At 35.7% G+C, this 19,203-nt stretch overlaps 2 protein-coding genes across 2 annotated transcripts; one reads left to right on the top strand and one right to left on the bottom strand.

Annotated features, from left to right (window-relative positions):
* Nucleotides 1–2,152: 2,152 nt before the first annotated feature.
* On the top strand, nucleotides 2,153–4,170 carry LOC117634387. Its single transcript, XM_034368480.1, has 6 exons — nucleotides 2,153–2,364; nucleotides 2,514–2,583; nucleotides 2,750–2,981; nucleotides 3,291–3,582; nucleotides 3,694–3,771; nucleotides 3,893–4,170. Exons 3-6 carry the CDS (start codon nucleotides 2,752–2,754, stop codon nucleotides 3,941–3,943), a joined length of 651 nt encoding a protein of 216 aa, XP_034224371.1. The 5' UTR covers nucleotides 2,153–2,364; nucleotides 2,514–2,583; nucleotides 2,750–2,751; the 3' UTR covers nucleotides 3,944–4,170.
* Nucleotides 4,171–6,578: 2,408 nt separating this feature from the next.
* On the bottom strand, nucleotides 6,579–18,081 carry LOC117634409 (glutamyl-tRNA reductase-binding protein, chloroplastic). Its single transcript, XM_034368509.1, has 13 exons — nucleotides 17,832–18,081; nucleotides 17,505–17,558; nucleotides 17,272–17,358; nucleotides 16,005–16,103; nucleotides 13,434–13,529; nucleotides 13,239–13,304; nucleotides 13,061–13,151; nucleotides 12,776–12,843; nucleotides 12,619–12,684; nucleotides 11,858–11,908; nucleotides 11,415–11,479; nucleotides 9,391–9,467; nucleotides 6,579–6,931 (listed from the first exon to the last, which is right to left on the bottom strand). The coding sequence occupies exons 1-12, from the start codon at nucleotides 18,000–18,002 to the stop codon at nucleotides 9,410–9,412; spliced, it is 972 nt and encodes a 323-aa protein (XP_034224400.1). The 5' UTR covers nucleotides 18,003–18,081; the 3' UTR covers nucleotides 6,579–6,931; nucleotides 9,391–9,409.
* Nucleotides 18,082–19,203: the final 1,122 nt, after the last annotated feature.

Here is a 19,203-nt window from a genome sequence, read left to right as displayed (position 1 = left end):
CATGGAGGCCGAAAATCGACCGACTTTCAAATTCAAAAATCCAATATCTACACTGAGAACCGATTAATTCCTACCCAACAGGCAGCTAGAACAGCTCGAGAGGTTCAAAATCCATACCTGGCTCGTCGGAAACGGTGGCCGGAGGAGGGAGATCTACGGCGGTGAAGATCGGACGACACCGGCCGCTTCTTTTTCATTTTTCGGCAAAATCATAGCTGCTGGAGGCAGGAGTCGGCTGGGGCTGGAAGAGGACGATGCCCCGGTCATTTTGGTACCGGCCCCGTCCACAACCGTGGCCGGAGTTTCGAAGAGGGGAAGAGAGGCGACTCGGAGAGAGAGTTCGCGAGAGAGAGAGAGAGAGAGAGAGAGAGAGAGAGAGAGAGAGAAATCTGATTTTTATAAAATCCCATTTTGAAATAATTACGATTGTGCTACTGAGTTTCTTTTGACCATATCTCTCTCGTTACAACTCCGATTCGAGCCAACTACGTGTCTATGAACTCATTTCGTCGTGCTCTACGCAACGGTGTCTGTAAAATTGTCAAATTCCTTTCCGGTCAAAAAGTCAACTTTTCGTTAATAAATTATCCCAAGGGCAAAATTGTCTTTCCTTATAATAAATTACTAATTAAATATGAATTTTAGGTTTGGGTCATTACACCTTATATGTGCACACCCACATCCATTTAGCACGAGGCCTTTTGGGAGCTCACTGGCTTCGGAGTCGTAGGAACTCCGAAGTTAAGCGAGTTGGGGGCTAGAGCAATCCCAGGATGGGTGGCCCACTGGGAAGTTGCTCGTGAGTTCCCAGAAACAAAATCGTGAGGGCCAGAGAGGGGGGCTCAAAGCGGACAATATCGTGCTACGGTGGAGTTGATCCCTGGATGTGACAACATTTGTTTAAAGTTAGTTTTAGAATAAGCATGAATACATATACATTTTTATATAATAATATGTCATCTTGAGAAGTAATTATTGTGTGACTTCAGAGTACGGTCATATATTATTTATTATAATATAAGTGGACAGTTATTTGTATTGTCTTAAAAGTTGAATATCTTATCGTTGATTGATATTATAACATGTGAAGGAGTTATACAATGTAGTCATATTTTAGTTCCCTATAATAATTATTCACATTTAAGAAATAACAACAACCAAAAAAAAAAAGGAAGAAGAATAGTTTAGATATTTGGTTACCAGTAAAAAAACAATTTCAATTTGGCTAATTGGATTTACATGAATCTACCCAAGTTTTATTATTTTTAGTTACAAGTTATATAAAGCCACCCGTAACTCATGAATCATGGAAAAATATGCAAGTGTTGTGAAATAATTGTAACAAATTGCATTTTGAAATTTGCAATTGCATTTTGACAATTGCAAAATGCAATTGCATGAAATCTACGTTATTGCACTTTGACCGGTTACCTTAAAATGCAGTTAACTTAGATTTTTTTTTTTTTTTTTTAAAGGGTTCGTTTGGGAGTGCTTCTAGAAGGGCTAAAAGCGTTTTTTGACAACCGAAAGCGCTTCTGATGGTGTTTGGCAAAAAAGTTTAGAAGTACTTCTGAACCATAGAAGTGCTTTCTGGAGAAGCACGTACCATGTGCTTCTTTAGGAAGCACTCCCAAATGCTTTTGTAGGAAGCATTTTAATTTTTTATGAAATTTTCAACAACTTTATAAGAAAAACAATTTCGTTAGAAGCACTTATAAGTAGAAGTGCTTTCTAAAAAAAAAAGTCACAAATGAGCCCTTAAAAAGTTGGTGCACTGATACCCCAGGTGCACCATCGAAGTTGCCTGTTCGGAAAAACCAAGTCACATTTTACACGTTTTACTCTTTTTAGTCGCAACTTGTCACAAAGAACAGGAAATGAACGAAATGAAAATAGAGTTGGGGTTTGGGGTTTTGAGATTGTGGGCCCAAATTCCTGCTCTCAAATAAGCTCAAACCCAATTAGCTACACCCAAATAAGCTCAAACCCAATTAGCTACACCCAAATGTGTGAAATGCATTCTCACATTGGGCTCCAAAATGAGATACCTATAACCCGTGGTATCAGACCGTTGATATCCAATCAGACGGTTGTAATAATCTTCAGTTATTTTGATGTCCGGCCGAGGCAAAGGATAAAACGCGAGGGGAAAGAGAGAAAGAGGACGACAGAGAAGAACAGAGGAGAAAGGAAGAACGAAAGGAGAAGAAGACCAGAACACAAAAGACGGAAGCGGAGAAGCAAGATTGAAACACCAATCTTCATCTCCATCTGGGCTTTCATTGTTTTGGTGAAACTTTTCAATTTTTTCTTTTGCTAAAAAAAATTCTCAAACTTGTGTCATTTGCATGGAAAAATCTCATTGTAAGCTTTCTTCTTCTTACTTTTGGTGTTATTTTTCTTCAAATTATCTTCATCTCTAGTTTCTTTGTTACACAAAGCTCTTTCTTCTGTCTCCCTTTGGGTTTGGGAATAGATTTAGTTTTGTGACCATTCTGTTGTTTTGATTGCAGGGTAGTTTGAGAAGGATTTGGCTTTGGGTATTCTCTGTTACAGTCGTAGATCTTGAATCTTCAGGCTTAGGTATTATCATGTTTCTTTGGGTTTTATCAGTTGGCAAAGACAGCCCAATTTTTCTTCGGAATTTTGATTTCTATTTAACTGTTCAAATTGATTTTTCACTTCTGGGTTTTATATGGCGGCATTCAAATTTTCAGTTTTCAATTATTTTTTTTAATTTTAATGGCAGATATGGAGACGGAAGAGAGAAATCAGAGAGCTCCTAAAGCTTCAGAACCACAATTTTTCTTGCAGTGGGGGAACAGAAAGAGACTCAGATGTGTGAGAGTCAAAGGCACAGAAATCTCCGAGAGGCTCAATGGTGGCATCTTCAGGAAAATCACATCATCTCGGATCCATCGCTTTCCGGACTCAGCTTCCGAAAAAGAGAGCTCTCATCTTCAATCCAATCGCCTTACCAGGTGAGACAATTTTAAATAATTCTTCTGGGCCACGCCTCCGCCCTGTTTGGTTGCTGAGAAAGTAAAGGGGAAAAAAAACGAAGAGACAATTTGAAGCCAATTTTCTTTTATTTGTGCTCATTTTTTACTCGGGTTTTATTCTATTTTTGGTTCTATTGGATACCAAGTACTAGTAAATAATTCCATACCCTTTCCCCACCCATCAAAGACGGGTTTGATAACAGGAAAGTTCAGTTTTAAAAGGATAAATTTTGTTTTGTTTTTTTTGGGTGAAAAGGCTAAAAAAATTGTGGGTCTGTTTGGTTACAGGAATTCTGAGGGGACCATGCTCCGGTCAGGTGCAGGTGAGAACCGGAAGTCATCTTCGCCGGAGAAGGAGGACAGGTACTACACCACAAGAGGATCAGTGGGTGTGGATGAGAATGGGAATGGGAAGGTTACAATGGATGGAAATAATGGAGAGGACCGGGGGCTTGTGTGGCCGAAGCTTTACATCACTTTGTCAAGCAAAGAGAAAGAGGAGGACTTTTTGGCCATGAAGGGTTGCAAACTTCCCCAAAGGCCCAAGAAAAGGGCCAAACTCATCCAAAGAAGCTTACTTGTAAGTTCTTTTGTTGTTCTTATTATTTATTATTTTGATTTCTTGCCTAATAAATAGATTTGAAATTGGTTTAGATATTGATTTTTGTTTTCATTTTCGATTGGGTGGTAGTTGGTGAGCCCTGGTGCTTGGCTCACTGATATGTGCCAAGAGAGATATGAAGTTAGGGAGAAGAAAAGTTCTAAGAAGGTACTTGGACTGGACTTGTCTGATTTGCTGCATAAAATAATTTTCTTTTTGTTGGTTTTTGGCTGGAAGTAATAATATTTTCAATTGGATTAATGGGTTTTCTTCCTTTTGAGTGATGCAGAGACCAAAAGGATTGAAGGCTATGGGGAGTTTGGGAAGCGACTCAGAATGACAGATGCTGAATTTTGTTGAAGAAGAAGACAGTTTTCTTGGTTCTGTTTTAGAAGAAGAAGATAAATGGAGTTAGGCTTTTGTTAGGGTCGACCGTGGAAAATGATAAGTTATGCTTTTGTATAGAAACTATGAGCAGTGTCTTAATCTATAATAAAAATGTATTCTAAATTTGTGTTGTTGATCTGCACAATTGTATTTTCTTACCAAAAAAGTTGTTTGCTGTCATTGTGATCTGCACAATTGTATGGACCCAAAATGTCAACTTGCGACAAGGAAGGAATAATCTAGAGGTAACTTGAATATCCGGAAAAGATAAAAACAACATTAACAAAAGTGAAATATTCAAGTACAAAGTGAAGGTCAAATGTAGTAGTTATAAGTCGAGCTAGCTCCAGCTGGCAAAGCCCACACAGAGTTCCCATCCTAAGTTGAAATGAGGGGGCACTCAAATGTCTTTCAGTTCATGGTCAAATGTAGTGTCTAAATATGCTGGCTACCGCCGTACTGGCTGTCTTTTACTTACAGCCCTGTTCCTTTCCTCATAGGGAATTTGTTTTTCTTTTTTTGTTAAATTTTTATATAAACAAATTGTCCCAACTAAAGTCTTGATCTAATTGTTAAGGAATCAATTAGCTATTTGTCTAATAATATATTTTCTTTTAAATTCAAGCCATAGCATAATTCTCTATTTTGACCAACTGGCCTAATTTACGTCGGATTTTCTCAATAATGGAAGAACTATTAAGTGATAAAAGAAAGATTCATATAATTATTTTAATTTCATATGAAGGAAAGAAATAAAATTGTTTTAGCCCGCCCCCATGAATTGTGACCTCTCTTAATAGGAGGGTCATGCTAGAGGCTTGTAACTCCAGCATCCAAAGTCCAAGGTTCAATTCTCCATTTCTCAATATCACTTGAAGGTCATGGCCATCATTGATTAGTTTAATACATACCAAGATTAAAATTAGAAGATTATTGATATAATACATACCAATATTAAAATTAGAAGATTATTTAGGAGGGAGTTTATCTTAGACAGGCCAGACTAAGGTTACGTAGGGGTCTGGTAAAGTAAACCAACCGTTGAGGGCTTTGCCTTTTAATTGTAACTCGAAATCCCAGTTTTATTTGTGTTGCGGTCCAAACCACCTTGGATTTATAATTATTTATAATCGTACCATATCCAATTTTATAAGGGTGCATTTCCAACAACCTCTTCAACAGCTTTGGAATTCTAAAATAAATGAGCCACATCAGAAAAACTCTCTCCAACAGCCTTTTCAACCTCAGTCATCAAAGCTGCAACCTCTTTCTCTCTCTTGGTAAGTTGACTTTAGCTCTTCGAACATTTAATTTTGTTTTGGAAAAACAAAACATACCTCGAAAATGTTAAAAATATGCATTTTTTTTCTTTTCACATAATAAATACATAGACATTTTTCACATGTTTTCATATTTTTCGTTCTTTCCCTTGATATTACATTAATTGAATTGAAGAGTGTCAAAGCAAAAATTATTCAACTAAAAGCTACTACTGTTGGAGAGTTTTATTCACGTAAGTCAACAAACTTCAATTTGAAGAGTTTTATTTACTACTACTGTTGAAGATGCTCTTACTAATCTCAACTAAATGCTAGGATCCGATTAATTTTGATTAACTTACAATGGGGCCCTGAATATGCTGAGTTTTTATCAAAAATAGCCAAAATTTACCCTCTACTTTCATTAATGTCAGTTTTTGCAAAAACTTTCAAAAATAGCAAAAAACTCACCTAAAATTACTCAAACGCCCTCCTAAGTAAAAACCCACAAAAACTTTTTTAAAAAAATGCAATTTTGTTTTCAATTTGATTTTAAACATATATAAAAACAAAGGTTTGATCCCATGTTATATCATTGGAGGAGTTGAACCATGAATATGACTTGATTCCTAGTTAGTCCTAGTACTGCATCCACCCAACATTGAGTTGAAGCAAAGCTTTTGTTCTATGATCTCCTTCATCTCCATTATCTAATTACTTAATTATCTCTAATAAGCCATATATTTGTATTATATATTTAACAAGGCATTCATAGAGTTATTGATTCATCTCCGCAATGTTAAAGTTCATATCGGAATCTAATTAGCAACTTTGAAGTCCATATATGGCTAACAAGGGGTTGTGTGTGGCCTCCAATGGTGATAGCATCAACATGGTTGACGACAACAAATAATACCAAAGCTTCGAGCCCAATGACAAAGACAATAGATACTAACATAGGGGAGTTTTTATGTTTAAAATCAAATGAAAACATATATTACAGTTTTCATGTTTTGCTTTTTTAGGTTTTTGTGGGTTTTAGTTTTGAAGGCATTTGAGTATTTTTAAGTGAGTTTTTGGCTATTTTTGAAAGTTTTTATAAAAACTGACATTTATAAAAGTATGGGGTAAATTTTGGCTATTTTTGATAAAAACTCGAATATGCTACTATCATTTCATTTCCCAAGCATAATAATAATGTCATACTTTTGGATCATCAATATCCAGTCCCCTGATAGAAAGTCAACCAAATTAATTGCTAGACTAGATCAACATAAACAGACGGTTCACTGGAACGTCATAAGAACACCCGAACCCAAACAAGTCAAATTCTATTCGAAAATATTATCACCTTCTCATATATTTCAAATCCCAATTGGGTTCCAACTTCTATAGCAATTTATTCTTTACACAATCTCTCAAAGAAACAACGACAGCGGGAAAAAGATGTACAGTTGGTATTCTATGTATGGAATATACAATATCACTTTTGACATTAAACAAGTATGATTTTAAAAACCATTTATATTGATCCTGTAACCATGACCCTTACTAATACGCAGACTAACTTCCTGAGAATACAAGAGAACACACGATCTTTTCCCACGATTATCTCGATTCACCTCTTCCAAGTCCAGATTTCACCATCCTCAGAGAAGGCAGTTCTGAGGTGCTGAAACATCCTACAAAGAAAAACAGGATAAGAATATCATAAAAGAAACGACTCTACGGATAACATCATAATAATACCAGCATAAAATGGAACAAATGCAAAACGCCACCCTAGATCAACTCCATACATGGTAATACCTCGGACTAGGACCCTGAGCTGTACATGTTACTATGCAGCAGCAGCAACTAGAATTTGGCAACTATTAAGAAAATATGCTAGCCTGCTATAAGTTTCAAAGCCAGGGAAAGAGAAGAATTTTGCAGAACTTTTGTGACTATAGATGATAAGAAAAAGATATCAAGGAATTGTGATTTTTTTTTATAAAGAAAAATGAACTGTCTTCATTCAAGAACTCTTTAATTTCCATTTTCATGAGTACAGCTTACAAGTTAATAAGCATGAGAGCCGGTTTTAAACCTGGGCAGCCAATAACAAGCCAACGAGGCTTTTACCATCAGCACTAGACCTCATCTTCACTGATTTAGAAGTATAAAAACGATTGCAATTTATTCATATTCAAATATATACACTATTCCAAAATGAAGTTAAATAAACTTACTGAAGTAGCAAATAAAATGATGTTAAAAAGTATTGCAGGATAAGTTTTAGTCTTTTAGATAATTATTCTTTATTCCTCTGCAAAATTACACTAATTTCTTGGACGTTTAATAAAAAAGACATTAGTTGTAACCTTAAAGTGACTCATCCTATCCTTCAAGAATTTCAATGAGGTTTATGAGAAAAAGGTCAAAACCAATTTATCTTTTATCTTTGTTAAGAACTGAAGTAGCAATAATTCTCAGTCCAAATCCAGCACCTACATTGTAAGATTAGAGTTGATTTTTCGTGGATCGGATCGGATCGAAATAGAAGACTTAAGAAAAATTTCCATACTTTTTGGAACCCCAAAAAACACTACAATTGAGATTTTTATCATTTTGGAATTCTCAAACACCTTTTCATTTCTAAAGTTTCAGATATTTTAGAAAAAACAAACTATCAAAATCTTTTCTGTTCAAACGAGTTCGGAAATTTCAGAAAAGTACTGAAAACTTTTTGAAATTTTCAGGCTTGAAACTACTTCAGAAAAGATATAAATTATACATCAGCAATACGCCAGAGACTAAATCAGAAATGAGATAATCAACTCAATCTTAACCAGAACATTGAAATCATCTAAATCATAACAAAATCATATTTGTGCACTAGAAGAAGTGACTCAAACCACACAACTAAAAATAAGACAAACAATAAGCCCTTGGGGTTAGCCCAGGTGGTGATTGGGGGGGAATGGGTTAGGACAAGGATAGGTCAAGGGTTCAATCCCTTCCCTTCCAAAGTAACCGAAAAGAAAAAGAGAAACAATGGATGATGTAGTCATACTAATCCATCATTCAAGGGTCAACACGAGAAAATGGTGCGTCGACGCGTCGGGTAGTTTCTCCGTCAAATCTTACTGCTGGTTCTTGCTCAACACCGAGCCAACCAAAACCTTTCAACAACACAACTTCATTTGGAAGACTAAGGCCCCCCAAGGTGAAAGTTTTTGCTTGGCTTATGAATCACGGGAAGGTTAACACTTGCGACATGATTCAGAGAAGAAGACCCAGCTCCTGCCTTCGTCCTCAGTGGTGCATTCTCTGCAAAAGGAACTCAGAAACGGTTGATCCTCTCTTCTTACATTGCCCTGTGACCTTTAACTTGTGGTTGCGAATGTTTAGGGAGTTTGAAATCAGGTGGGTGCTATCCAGAGATTGCTCCTCCTTTTTTCCTGAGAGACAAACTCCAAGGAAATTGGAAGAACCAACACTTAATGGGGCTGCATTGTACTGGCCGTTTTATGGGTAGTTGATTGGAACGAAACAGATCAATCTTAGGGGGTCGACCTCATCAGAATTTAGAGACCTTTCCATTAGGATTATTTGGCTTGACTGGAAAGCTTCCATTCACTAGCTTTTCAGGATAAGACTGTCCATACAGGTTTTCCTGGCTAGGAGTCTTAGGGGTCTGCTTTGTTCACGATGCTTTAGTTTTTTATGTTTTCTGTTTGTCTGTTGTGGCCATCTTGACCACCCCTGCTTTTATTGTCTTATGCAATAAAATTCCGTCTCTTTTAATAACCAATCCAAACCATCTAAATCAGCACAAAACAAACCTTAAATCAATTAAATTAAAATTTGTTTTTGTTTTAAAGAAGGTTTTCCAAACAAACATCCCTGACAAAGATAACTAAATCATCCAATTTCCCTTTCTCTTCATGAAAGACAAATAGTTGAAACTTGAAAGAGTGGCAGAGAAAACCATAAGAGGCCTTACCCCTCCAATTCGCTCTTTTTCTTTTTCTAAAGTTTTTGTTTTATTGTCTCAATTTTTACCAGTGGCTAGGGGCTAGCAGAGAAAAGAATTTAAAAGAAAAACGCCAGCCTATACAAACTCGATATTTATCACTAAAAAATTAGATAAGGGTACCTTCTTGTGTACTCTGAGATCAACTACCTTGAGGCTTCGCAGCATGAAGCATATCCACTATTAGAGTCTTCACATCCCTAAAAAGATTAACACAGAAAAAAGAAATTGAACTTCTTATAAACAATTTAAACAAACTCAAACTATGCAGCAAGAACTTTTCGTAGCAATCTTCATACCAAAAACATGTTGTAACTGGAAAAAAAAAAAAAAAAAAAAAAAAAAAAAAAAAAAAAAAAAAAAAAAAAGAAAAAGAAACATACAATTGTCAAAACAGTACTTCATAATCAAAAGTAAAGTCATTAGTCGATCACATTAGAATATTACATTATTTAAATAGGACTTTTCTGTCCTCCACCCTTGTACTGAAAGACCTACAGTCAGGTACCCAGTATTTGAGGGATAAGTCTCACAGTCCAGGGTTCAGATGACTCTGGTGACATCGAAACTTTTGGTAATCATATACTTTCAAGACAAACTTTGAGTTGCTATAACTCAATCTCATCCAAATGTTTTTCTATAAGAAACAAAGACTATATTAGATAAAGACATAAAGGTACAAAATAATGGACCACCAGCGGACAAGCAGTCCTACACAAAGAGAAAAGTAACCTATCCTTTTAGTTACATTCAAATGCTCAGAAAAATGGTTATAATAGTATGAAAATTCAGCAAACTGCAGATCCGCAAATCCAAATGAAAAATGAAGAACCAAATATCTAAATCAATGGAAGTGATTCCTACAACAAAGCTCAAAACTGCACTCTATAGCAAAAGAAATACTCCCCTTTTCCCAGTTTCCCTTAAAAAGTCAAACATTTCTTTCTAACCAAGCCACCCAAAAGAAATTCAAAAGACAACAGTTTCAGAAAATTTTCGCCCTTTTATTCTCCACCAAAGGCACAAAATTTCTCAACAAATAACAAATACAAAAGCCAGAAAAGCCAACTCAACCTCGTCTCAGAAAAAAAAAAAATTTCTACAAACTAACTGCAATTGGTAATGGATAAATGAATAATCAACGCCCTCCATTCCTTTTCTACACATGATACACCAAGAATGTGAAAAGAAAACATTAGGACTCATTCATTGAACATATCAAAGGTTCTAACCATCCTATGAGAAATCATCCAAACAAGAAATTCTACCTTACATGTACCCTCAGGACTACGTTACTGACCAATCATTTCAGATGCATTATTATCATTTTTTTTTTTCAGATAGAATTTATTGAATGAACTTTCAAGAAGAATTTCCAGAAGATTTAAGTTGTCACACCCTTCTATCACCCCACAAAGGGTACAAACAAACCTTTTCAATAAAAAATAACATACAGGGAGGCTGACCAATTTCAATGTAATTTAATTCCTTTGGAACTGAAATTTCTAACCCAATAAATAAAGGGATGAGATTGGCAAAGTGGGATTAATATGTTATGAAAACATGACAATTTATAAAGACACGGTAAAAATAAATTCAAAGGAATTCTCAACCCATTTATCATCCCAGAACCTAATTCTCTTCCCGTCTTTCCGTTCTCTACAACGAGACAGTTTATGAGAACAAGAGTCAATTCCGTGTGAAATATACTTACACCATGCAAAAGAATATTGATATCTACACATGAAGGTCAGGAATAATAATACTGTGATCTATAGAAGTAAAATACTAACATTAATGATACAACCCTAGTAGAATAATCTGAAAGGCATTAGTCTGAAATTTCTTGTTATAATTTTAAGAAAAATTATTAATGACACCATGTATGTAACTCGGGCTAGAATAGCTTCTTTGTAGTTTTTGCTTTTTTTGGGGTTGGGGGGGCGGGCTTCGACCCGCCATCACCAAAAATAAATCAAGACAAACTATGATTTTCAATTAATTGAGTGCATCCTGTAGCCATCAACCATGAAAAAGAATAACTATCCTCCGCCCAATGCCATGATCTATGCAGTACAACATTAACATAAAAGGTAAATCTGGACTTCCACAAGAAAGGAAATATTCATTTAAATAAGATGTCTCACTTTCGATCCTCTGCACGTCTAGTAAAAGGTATACGAAGCTTGAAATTTTCCCCTTGATAACCAGCCTAAAAGAAGAATAATAAAGTCAACAATAAATGTCAAAATGGAAGAAACAAATTAATTTGGTTTGGGTAAAACAGAATTTGTTTAGTATTGATAAATGGGTAAGAGGCTTAGAAAATAATGAGTGTTTGATTGTAGAACAATTATTCTACATTAATGGCTTCAGTTTGAATGAGCTGAGGTTTATTTTTTTCCTCACGAAGTTACAATAGAATTTGAACCAGGTTCTACCACTTCGCACCCAGCTCCAATGCCACTTGACCTATGGGCTTTATTTAGTTTGGAAAAAACTGATTCTGTATATTATTTTGGCACAAGAAAAATGCTTTATTAAAAATATAAATGGGTTATTAAAAACAAAAAAGTTAAATTGGCAGTACCTTAACATTAAAACCAAGGCTATCCAAGTCCAAAATGTAGGCAAAGTCCACCTGGAGAAAAATATAAATAAGCTTGCATCAAACTATTCTCTCTCCACCTGTCTATCTCTGTGTATATATCTTGTATTATTCCAAAATACACATAAATGGACCTGAGAAATTCATGATGCTTCCAAAGAGTCACCCTGGCATATCCAACATGTCTTAGGGCGATATTGACACCAAATGCATTGATTTAGTTTTAACCAAGGATGAAAATGTCAGCCGTGCAGATAGTATCAGGCCCCCAATTTACAGATATTACAGGGGATATTCCGATATCCTTTTTTATATCGGTTCATATTGATGTTGTTGGTTCATTTGGATCAGAATGATCATTAGATTAATTGGATATTTAGTTTGATTAAATGGATGGGTTAGTAGATGGGTATTAAATTAAGGTTTAATTTGGTTCAAATTTGACTTAATTATACATTAAAAAATCACGAAATTTTTCTGCGTTTTTAGGCTACCATCAGGAAATGTCCATACTATCATCAAATATCGGGGAAATATCACCGATACATGGTGTAGAAATAGGATTACCCCAAGGTATCCGTGTCGACACTTTGAAAATCTGACATATCAGCTTATATTTTCATCCTTGGTTTTACTTAACTTGAGCAAAGTTTCTATCTCCTATACTGAGAAAGAAATGAACAATGAAATGAAGGAAAGAAAAGGAACTCCTTTCCTGTTAGTTTTCCGAAAGTTGAAATTACCGGAATCGATGTGGAGTGTTGCACAATGGCTTTTGTATCTTCAGCATGATCCCTATTCATGTGAGACTGACAAACAAAAGTTTTCAAATTCAGTTAGAAAGGACAACCAATTCAAATTAAGATAACCACAAAACATATAATGATAAGAAATTAGTACTGCAACAGGCTTTGAAAATTGTGCAATTGGATCAACTTTTGCAGCTTTATACTCCTCATTACTGAACTCTGAAAGCAAAATAAGTAAATGTTAAGAACGACAAAAATAGGTGTGATAAATGTAACAATATAATTAAATAAATAAATAAAATCATGTAATAATTCAAAATCAAAGGCATTTGTATGCTCCTTTCCAAAGATATCTAGAGAAAGTGAAATATTTCTCTTTTGTGAGTGACAAAACTACCCAAAAAAAAGCATTGAACTATAAACAATCACAAAATACCTCCTGATCCCAGTAAAGCTGTTGCAACCCCTGAAACGTATCGCACAACTTTTGGCTCAATGCGTATGAATTGGAAGTCACCAAAGTCAACCTTCAGATTGTATGTGATGATTTATTACTGACTAGAAACATATCATCCATATACATTTATTATGCTAAACAAGAGTGCATAAGTTACCCAAAATGCCTTGGGATGCCTAGCCAAATATGCAGTACGTATGGCTGCTTGATCCTTCTCTGGAACCTAAATGATTGTTTTAAAAGAAAAAAACATTTCAAACTGCTTGCAGCCAAAGAGAGTGAGAGATTGAGAGATAGATAGATAAAGTGCACTTTAAACACCATGCAAAATTGGTAAACAATTATTACTTACAGGAATAGCATCACCATGCAGAGTGACCACCAAATCAGTCCTATCTTCAGGATCTCTAGCCACAAGCAATGAGCACTTGGGATTAAGCGTTAGGTCCTATTGAACCAAAAAAATAACAGCATGATGGGATATTATATTGTTGAGATTGGTGTAAATAACATGCAGAGAGATCCACTAAGTAATGAAGTAGCAGCTATATTTGACTTGGCCGGTTTGAATGCTTGGAAAACTACATGTTTTTACACAAAATTATATTTCATGGATTGGAAGTTTAAAAAGTAATGATGCCATAGTCTTCCTTTCATATGAAAGGTCAGTATCATTTAAAGTGAAGAAAGGTTGCCGTCTATGAATCTATATAAATATCTTGTAGCTCAGTTGCAATCTATATAACATAATCAATAATCTTAGGGTATTGAAGTTGTAAAATTTTACCATGATAAGAGTTTGACCAACAACTTACATCTGCATCAGCTACTAAACGTGCTGAAGATGGAGGAGGGAATCCCATTGACCACATGAATGTTTTTACAGATTCATGAGAATAAATGCAGAGGAACCCACAAAGTAATAAAGTAGTAGCTAGTTTTTACTTCAACTTGGTGGTTTTCTTGAAAGCTACATGTGTTACAGAAACTTATATGTAATGGATTGGAAGTCTAAAAAGTAATACAGTCATTATCTTCCTTCCATATGACAGACGATCAGCATCCATACATGTGAAGAAAGGTTGCCGCTTATGCATCTGTATAACTATGCTAGCAGCTTTAGTTACAATTATACGCTTGAGTGTGAGCATTGACCAAGAGTGAAACGGATATAGGACAATGGTAATAGAAAGAAAGAAAGAAAAGAGAGATCCAGACTGACTCTGGTCTCTGGCATCTCGCACCAAAGGTATATTGGAACCACTCCCATAGAAATTTGAAAAATTCAGGCTTCCCATCGGGCTTTGGTTCACACCAAAGGTGTATTAGAATCACTCCCAGTCAACCCATGCTTCACACATGACCAGGAAATCACAAGAACTTTCACCATTAACATTTTTTATGGTACACTATTAAAAGAGGTGAAGACTTATGACGCGGTTCAAAGAAGGCATCCGTTTTCCTGCTTGTCTCCTCAATGGTGTATCCTATGTAAGAAGAATTTGGAAACGGTTGATCATACGTTCATTGCCCGGTGACCTTGGGTCTCTAGTTCAATTTGTTCAGGGAGATGGGCATTAGCTGGGTAATCCCAATGGACTGCTTTTCTCTTCATAGCGAAACACATAAATCGTTATGGCAGGGTAAGAAGGGTAAGAAGGCCAAAGTTATGTGGGGCTGCATGATCATGGCTGTGTTATGGGTGATATGGGCAGAGAGAAATAGAAGGATTTTGAAGATTATACAGGAGCACGCTTTGAGGAGCTATGAGGCAGAATTCGTTTTTGGTCTGCACTATGGGCATTTGTTTTCTCTGAGTTGGGAGTTCCTCTCTCCTTAATATCGTAGGATTGGCAGGCATCTACCCTATTAATTTTGCATTTCAGAGTGTTCCAGCTCAAATGAGCCGTTGGTTTTTATCTTTTTTCTCTGTTTTCTCAGTAATATAATTGTATCTTTATCAACAAAAAAAGAAAAGGACACTTAACTTACTGTTAAAGCTTACAATGTTGCCTCCTTATAGGGCCATTGGTACAGGAATCATTTAAAAGGGCCAAGATCAGTACACTTATAACTGCTAAGAAACAGAATTCCTAACACCTATTATATTGACCATGTGACATAAAGAGACTTACAGACAATGGACCTAAAGACTCTGAAACAATGAACCTGAAATACATGTGTAAATTGCATTTATTACCAAAAAAATAGTACAAAAATTATAAATCATGTGGTGCTTTGGACCTGGATGAGCTTATTTATTGTAATCTGAACTTGGCTCCTACGTCAATAAATCTCTTGGGATAGTGTTCTTTGGGGTATTGAGATAGTGGGCCTAAATTCTGGTTATTATGATTTAACTCAACTGTTTCTTGTACCAATGGTTTTTTTCATAGTAAAGAACAAACATATCTCATGGATGTAGGCAGGAATTTGTTGAACCACGTGAAACTCATGTGCATAATTTTTATTGTCTATTTATTCTCTTCCATTTGTGGTGTGATTTCTCTTTTGAATCTTGGTTTTCACTAATCCCAATTGATATAAATAAAAAATAAATAAAAAAGACAAGGCTTAAGTTTTTGCATTTGTACACAAAAAGTTTAACCATATAAAGAAACACAAGGACCAGAAATATATGCGAAAAGAATTTAAGTAGGTTTACAACAACTGAGCATTCTGACTTCAACCTGAAATAAATAATATGCATACGCAGCACATGCAAAGAACTGGACCCCACCTATTTTCTGATACACACTCCTGATCAATTTGTCTTAACCACCTGAACTAAAACATTTCATATTTGGACTGGAAACTAGAATTTGTTTGTTGACAATGTAAGTCAAATTTGCAATCTGCAATCTGCAATCTGCAATCTAAAGATCATATATAACATGAAGAACGTCCAAATTTCTGGGCAAACCTTTGTATGAACTGCCAAGCTGCTAACAGCTAATATTGGAGATCCATCAGCATCACATGCAAAGTCAACCATTGATCCTGATGGATAACCTTCATTCTTCTGCACATGAAAGAAAATCAAAGAAAATGATACAAGGATGACAAAGTTGTTGCAGCAATGAAAATCATAAACAACAATCGACCAGAGGTTAATTATGAGATGATAAAAACATAGGAATGATAAAAAGAAATGTATTATCTATTTCCCAACCATGTATTAGCATCAGACTTTCATTATCAGTACAAAAGGAAAAAAGCCCATTAGAAACCCATATTCTGATGGCTTTTTGGTCCAGCATCCCCTACCATGGCGTTACTCTACCACTGAGTTAAAAAGGCTTGTTTGATTCAATTCCTGAAGCCACTATTTAATTCCGCCCATATATGTTTGCAAGTGAAATGATTGTCTCTTCAACACAGCCGCATCCCTTTTCAGAATACTGTTGATTCACTTGGCGGTTGTTGCACTTAAATGGTATTTATGTTTTTTAAAATTCGGAATCATGTATCCTTTATACAATATCTTACTGTCATTGCAAATACAATTACTTATTCTATGCACTGCTTTCATCACTGATCAGAGTCATGAATCCAATTTTTATCCAAAAAATAAAAATCATTTGAACAGAACTTCACCCTTGTTAACTTGCTGTGAAAGGAACACAAGTCCAATTATCCCGAATTTTGTACGAAAGAAATGATACTCCACAAAGCCAATAACCTCAATACTGTGTATGGTTATTGCGAGAACCACCACAAAGACTAAACAATGCAAAAGGCTTCTAAAAGCCTAATTACTAGAGAGAGAAAGAGACATTAAGAGCTGCATCCAAACATTAACTAATGTTTCCTTCTGAGGGACGGTCTTTAAGCCTACCCTCAATCAGTAGATTGGGACCCTTTCTTTCTCTAAGTTATAATAAGGCTTATCTTTATCCAGTTGAGAGGACTCTCAGCTTAATAGGATTGCTCTCGTAGAGTTCCAATCCAGTTGGAACATCCAACTGTAATGCATAAAGCCCCCAATGGATGGCTCATTAGACCAAGCCATAAGCACAAATTTGAAGGTAACTAATCCTGATTCCTCATAATCCCAAAAGGAGATACTAATTCCTCGGTCTGTAAATATAACATACTACTTACAAGAAGCTCATGCACTAGTCTCACAATTAAATAACTAAAAAACAGATATTCATTTAACCAAAAAAAAAAAAAACTGATAGACAAACCTGTGAAAAAGTAGAGAGGGTTCCACGAACACTAAGATCAAGTAGAGTTCTGATTTCCTCAACAGGGGGAAGCCGAGCAGCCTTTTCCTGTAACAATAACCACATAAAGATCAACAAAGCTAAAAACTACCTGCACACATTCAATGTTTACAATAATAGTAATAGTACATTAGTGCCTCAAGCCAAAGTTTTAGGTATGTAGACCATTTCAATATGGGAATGACATAATGTACCTGATGAGATTGAATCAACTGAAATACATTGGCATCATCTCCAGCTGAAACACTCTGATTCAAGAACACCAAACCCAATTTCAGCTTTAACTTGCAGTTTAAAAGATTAGAACTTTACTTCAATTTTTTTCCCTTAATTTCTAAGACCAGTTTGGCTTTGATATAATCATATAACACAATGAACCCTTCATACATTGAATAATTAGATAGAGATATTTAAAACAATCAATAAAACCAACGAAAATTGAGAAGAAAAAAAAGTTGGGCCTTTGTTTTTCCACACTTCCTAAGCAACCAATTTGTAGAATCATGCGAAAATAAGAGTACCTGAGTAGTTGACTGAGCGGCAGCAGCCATGGATAAACGAGGAGTTTTTGGAGAGGAGAAGGAGGTGGAGGAATGGCGAAAGTGTAAGATGAGAGGAGAGGGAGGGCTATTACGGCCATTTAATCGGGAGAATAGGGCGGTCTGCCAAGGCGTCACCACAGTCCTCATCATTCTCTTTCTTCCCTCACCTACCTACCTAACTGTGCCTTCGTATTGTTAATGGTTTTCTCAAATATTAAATTTTTTATTTCTTTCATTTCTTAATTTATTTTTTAAATAGAAAATTAAAATACAGAGTAATATCTTTGCCCAAAAAAAAAAAACAAGAAGCTTGGTATGATGAAGGCCTTGTAAGTTGTAAGACCATCTCCAAACCCGTTGAGGCTAAACTCAAAATTCCACTATTCAAAATACAACTATTCATGTATTGATCGGATTTAAATTGTTTTTTCTCCAACCATGCAGACTCATTATTTGAGTCCGCAACTTTCTTAAATTATTTAAAAATAGTTAACCTCTAATTTTATTTTTGTCGTTAATTTTTTTAATATTATTTTTATTTCAACATTCGTGATTTAATTCTATGAACATTTTAACATTAAAAAAATTTAAATTCCAAAACATAATATAATTTTACTTTTTTTTTTTTAAGTAGAAATCAAAATTAATAAACTAATAACCATCAAAAGTAGTAGTTAGGTTTGAAAAAACAAAAACAAAAGCAGCTTCAAATGTAGCCGTTGGTTTCCAATGACAACCTCACTCTTGCGCGCCATGTGGCGTTGCCAACCAGCTATTGTGGCCAACCTTGTGCTAGTGCTTGTGCCAACATTGCGTCCGATAGGGCTCATTAGGTGGGCTGCTTCACATCGGCAGTTGTTTGTGTCATGCCCATGTGTCCCATGGAAGGCGCAGTACTTGTTGGTACTTCTCTTGTCAGGATCTCTCTTCGAAAGTAGTGACCTCCTCAGCCATGGCTTGTCTTTCACTTGGACCAAGATTTTATGTATCAAAATAGTGAACTTTGTATAGCCTTCATTTGTTGGTGCACCACCTTAGGATGGTGCCTTACGCTTTCCTCTATAGTTCCTACTACTAGGCTTATCACTTTTCTAACCTACCTCATTGGGTAGTTGTTTGGCTTGCATAGCAAACTTCTTCGTGGCAATTCAATTGTCATCCCAGAGTACGTAGCGTTCCGTGTCACGAAAACATCTGCCAGAGTCTGGCTGGGGGCGATAGTCAGGTCGTGCTTAGCTTGTAAGCTCTTCTTGAAAGCAAATGATGTGATTCGATCATCGCATCCCACAATGTTGGTTTTCTCTGCCTTGAATCTTTTGATGTAGTCTTGAAAGGACTCATCAGGCTTCTT

This window comes from Prunus dulcis, chromosome 7, assembly GCF_902201215.1.
Source record: "Prunus dulcis chromosome 7, ALMONDv2, whole genome shotgun sequence".
NCBI classification, from domain to species: Eukaryota; Viridiplantae; Streptophyta; class Magnoliopsida; order Rosales; family Rosaceae; genus Prunus; species Prunus dulcis.
The sequence above is the reverse complement of the archived record's forward strand: the minus strand, read 5'-3'. Positions and strand labels throughout refer to the sequence as shown.

Bases quoted from the DNA above. Each gene is read 5' to 3' on its own strand.
- LOC117634409 (XM_034368509.1), bottom strand. From the start codon at position 18,002: ATGATGAGGACTGTGGTGACGCCTTGGCAGACCGCCCTATTCTCCCGA. The intron at 11,909-12,618 runs GTAATTTCAACT...ATTTTTCTCCAG, and splicing joins AACACTCCACATCGATTCCG to GTGGACTTTGCCTACATTTT. The intron at 9,468-11,414 runs GTGAGACATCTT...TAATCTTTTTAG, and splicing joins AGACGTGCAGAGGATCGAAA to GGATGTGAAGACTCTAATAG.
- LOC117634387 (XM_034368480.1), top strand. From the start codon at position 2,752: ATGGAGACGGAAGAGAGAAATCAGAGAGCTCCTAAAGCTTCAGAACCA. The intron at 2,982-3,290 runs GTGAGACAATTT...GTTTGGTTACAG, and splicing joins CAATCCAATCGCCTTACCAG to GAATTCTGAGGGGACCATGC. The intron at 3,583-3,693 runs GTAAGTTCTTTT...ATTGGGTGGTAG, and splicing joins TCATCCAAAGAAGCTTACTT to TTGGTGAGCCCTGGTGCTTG.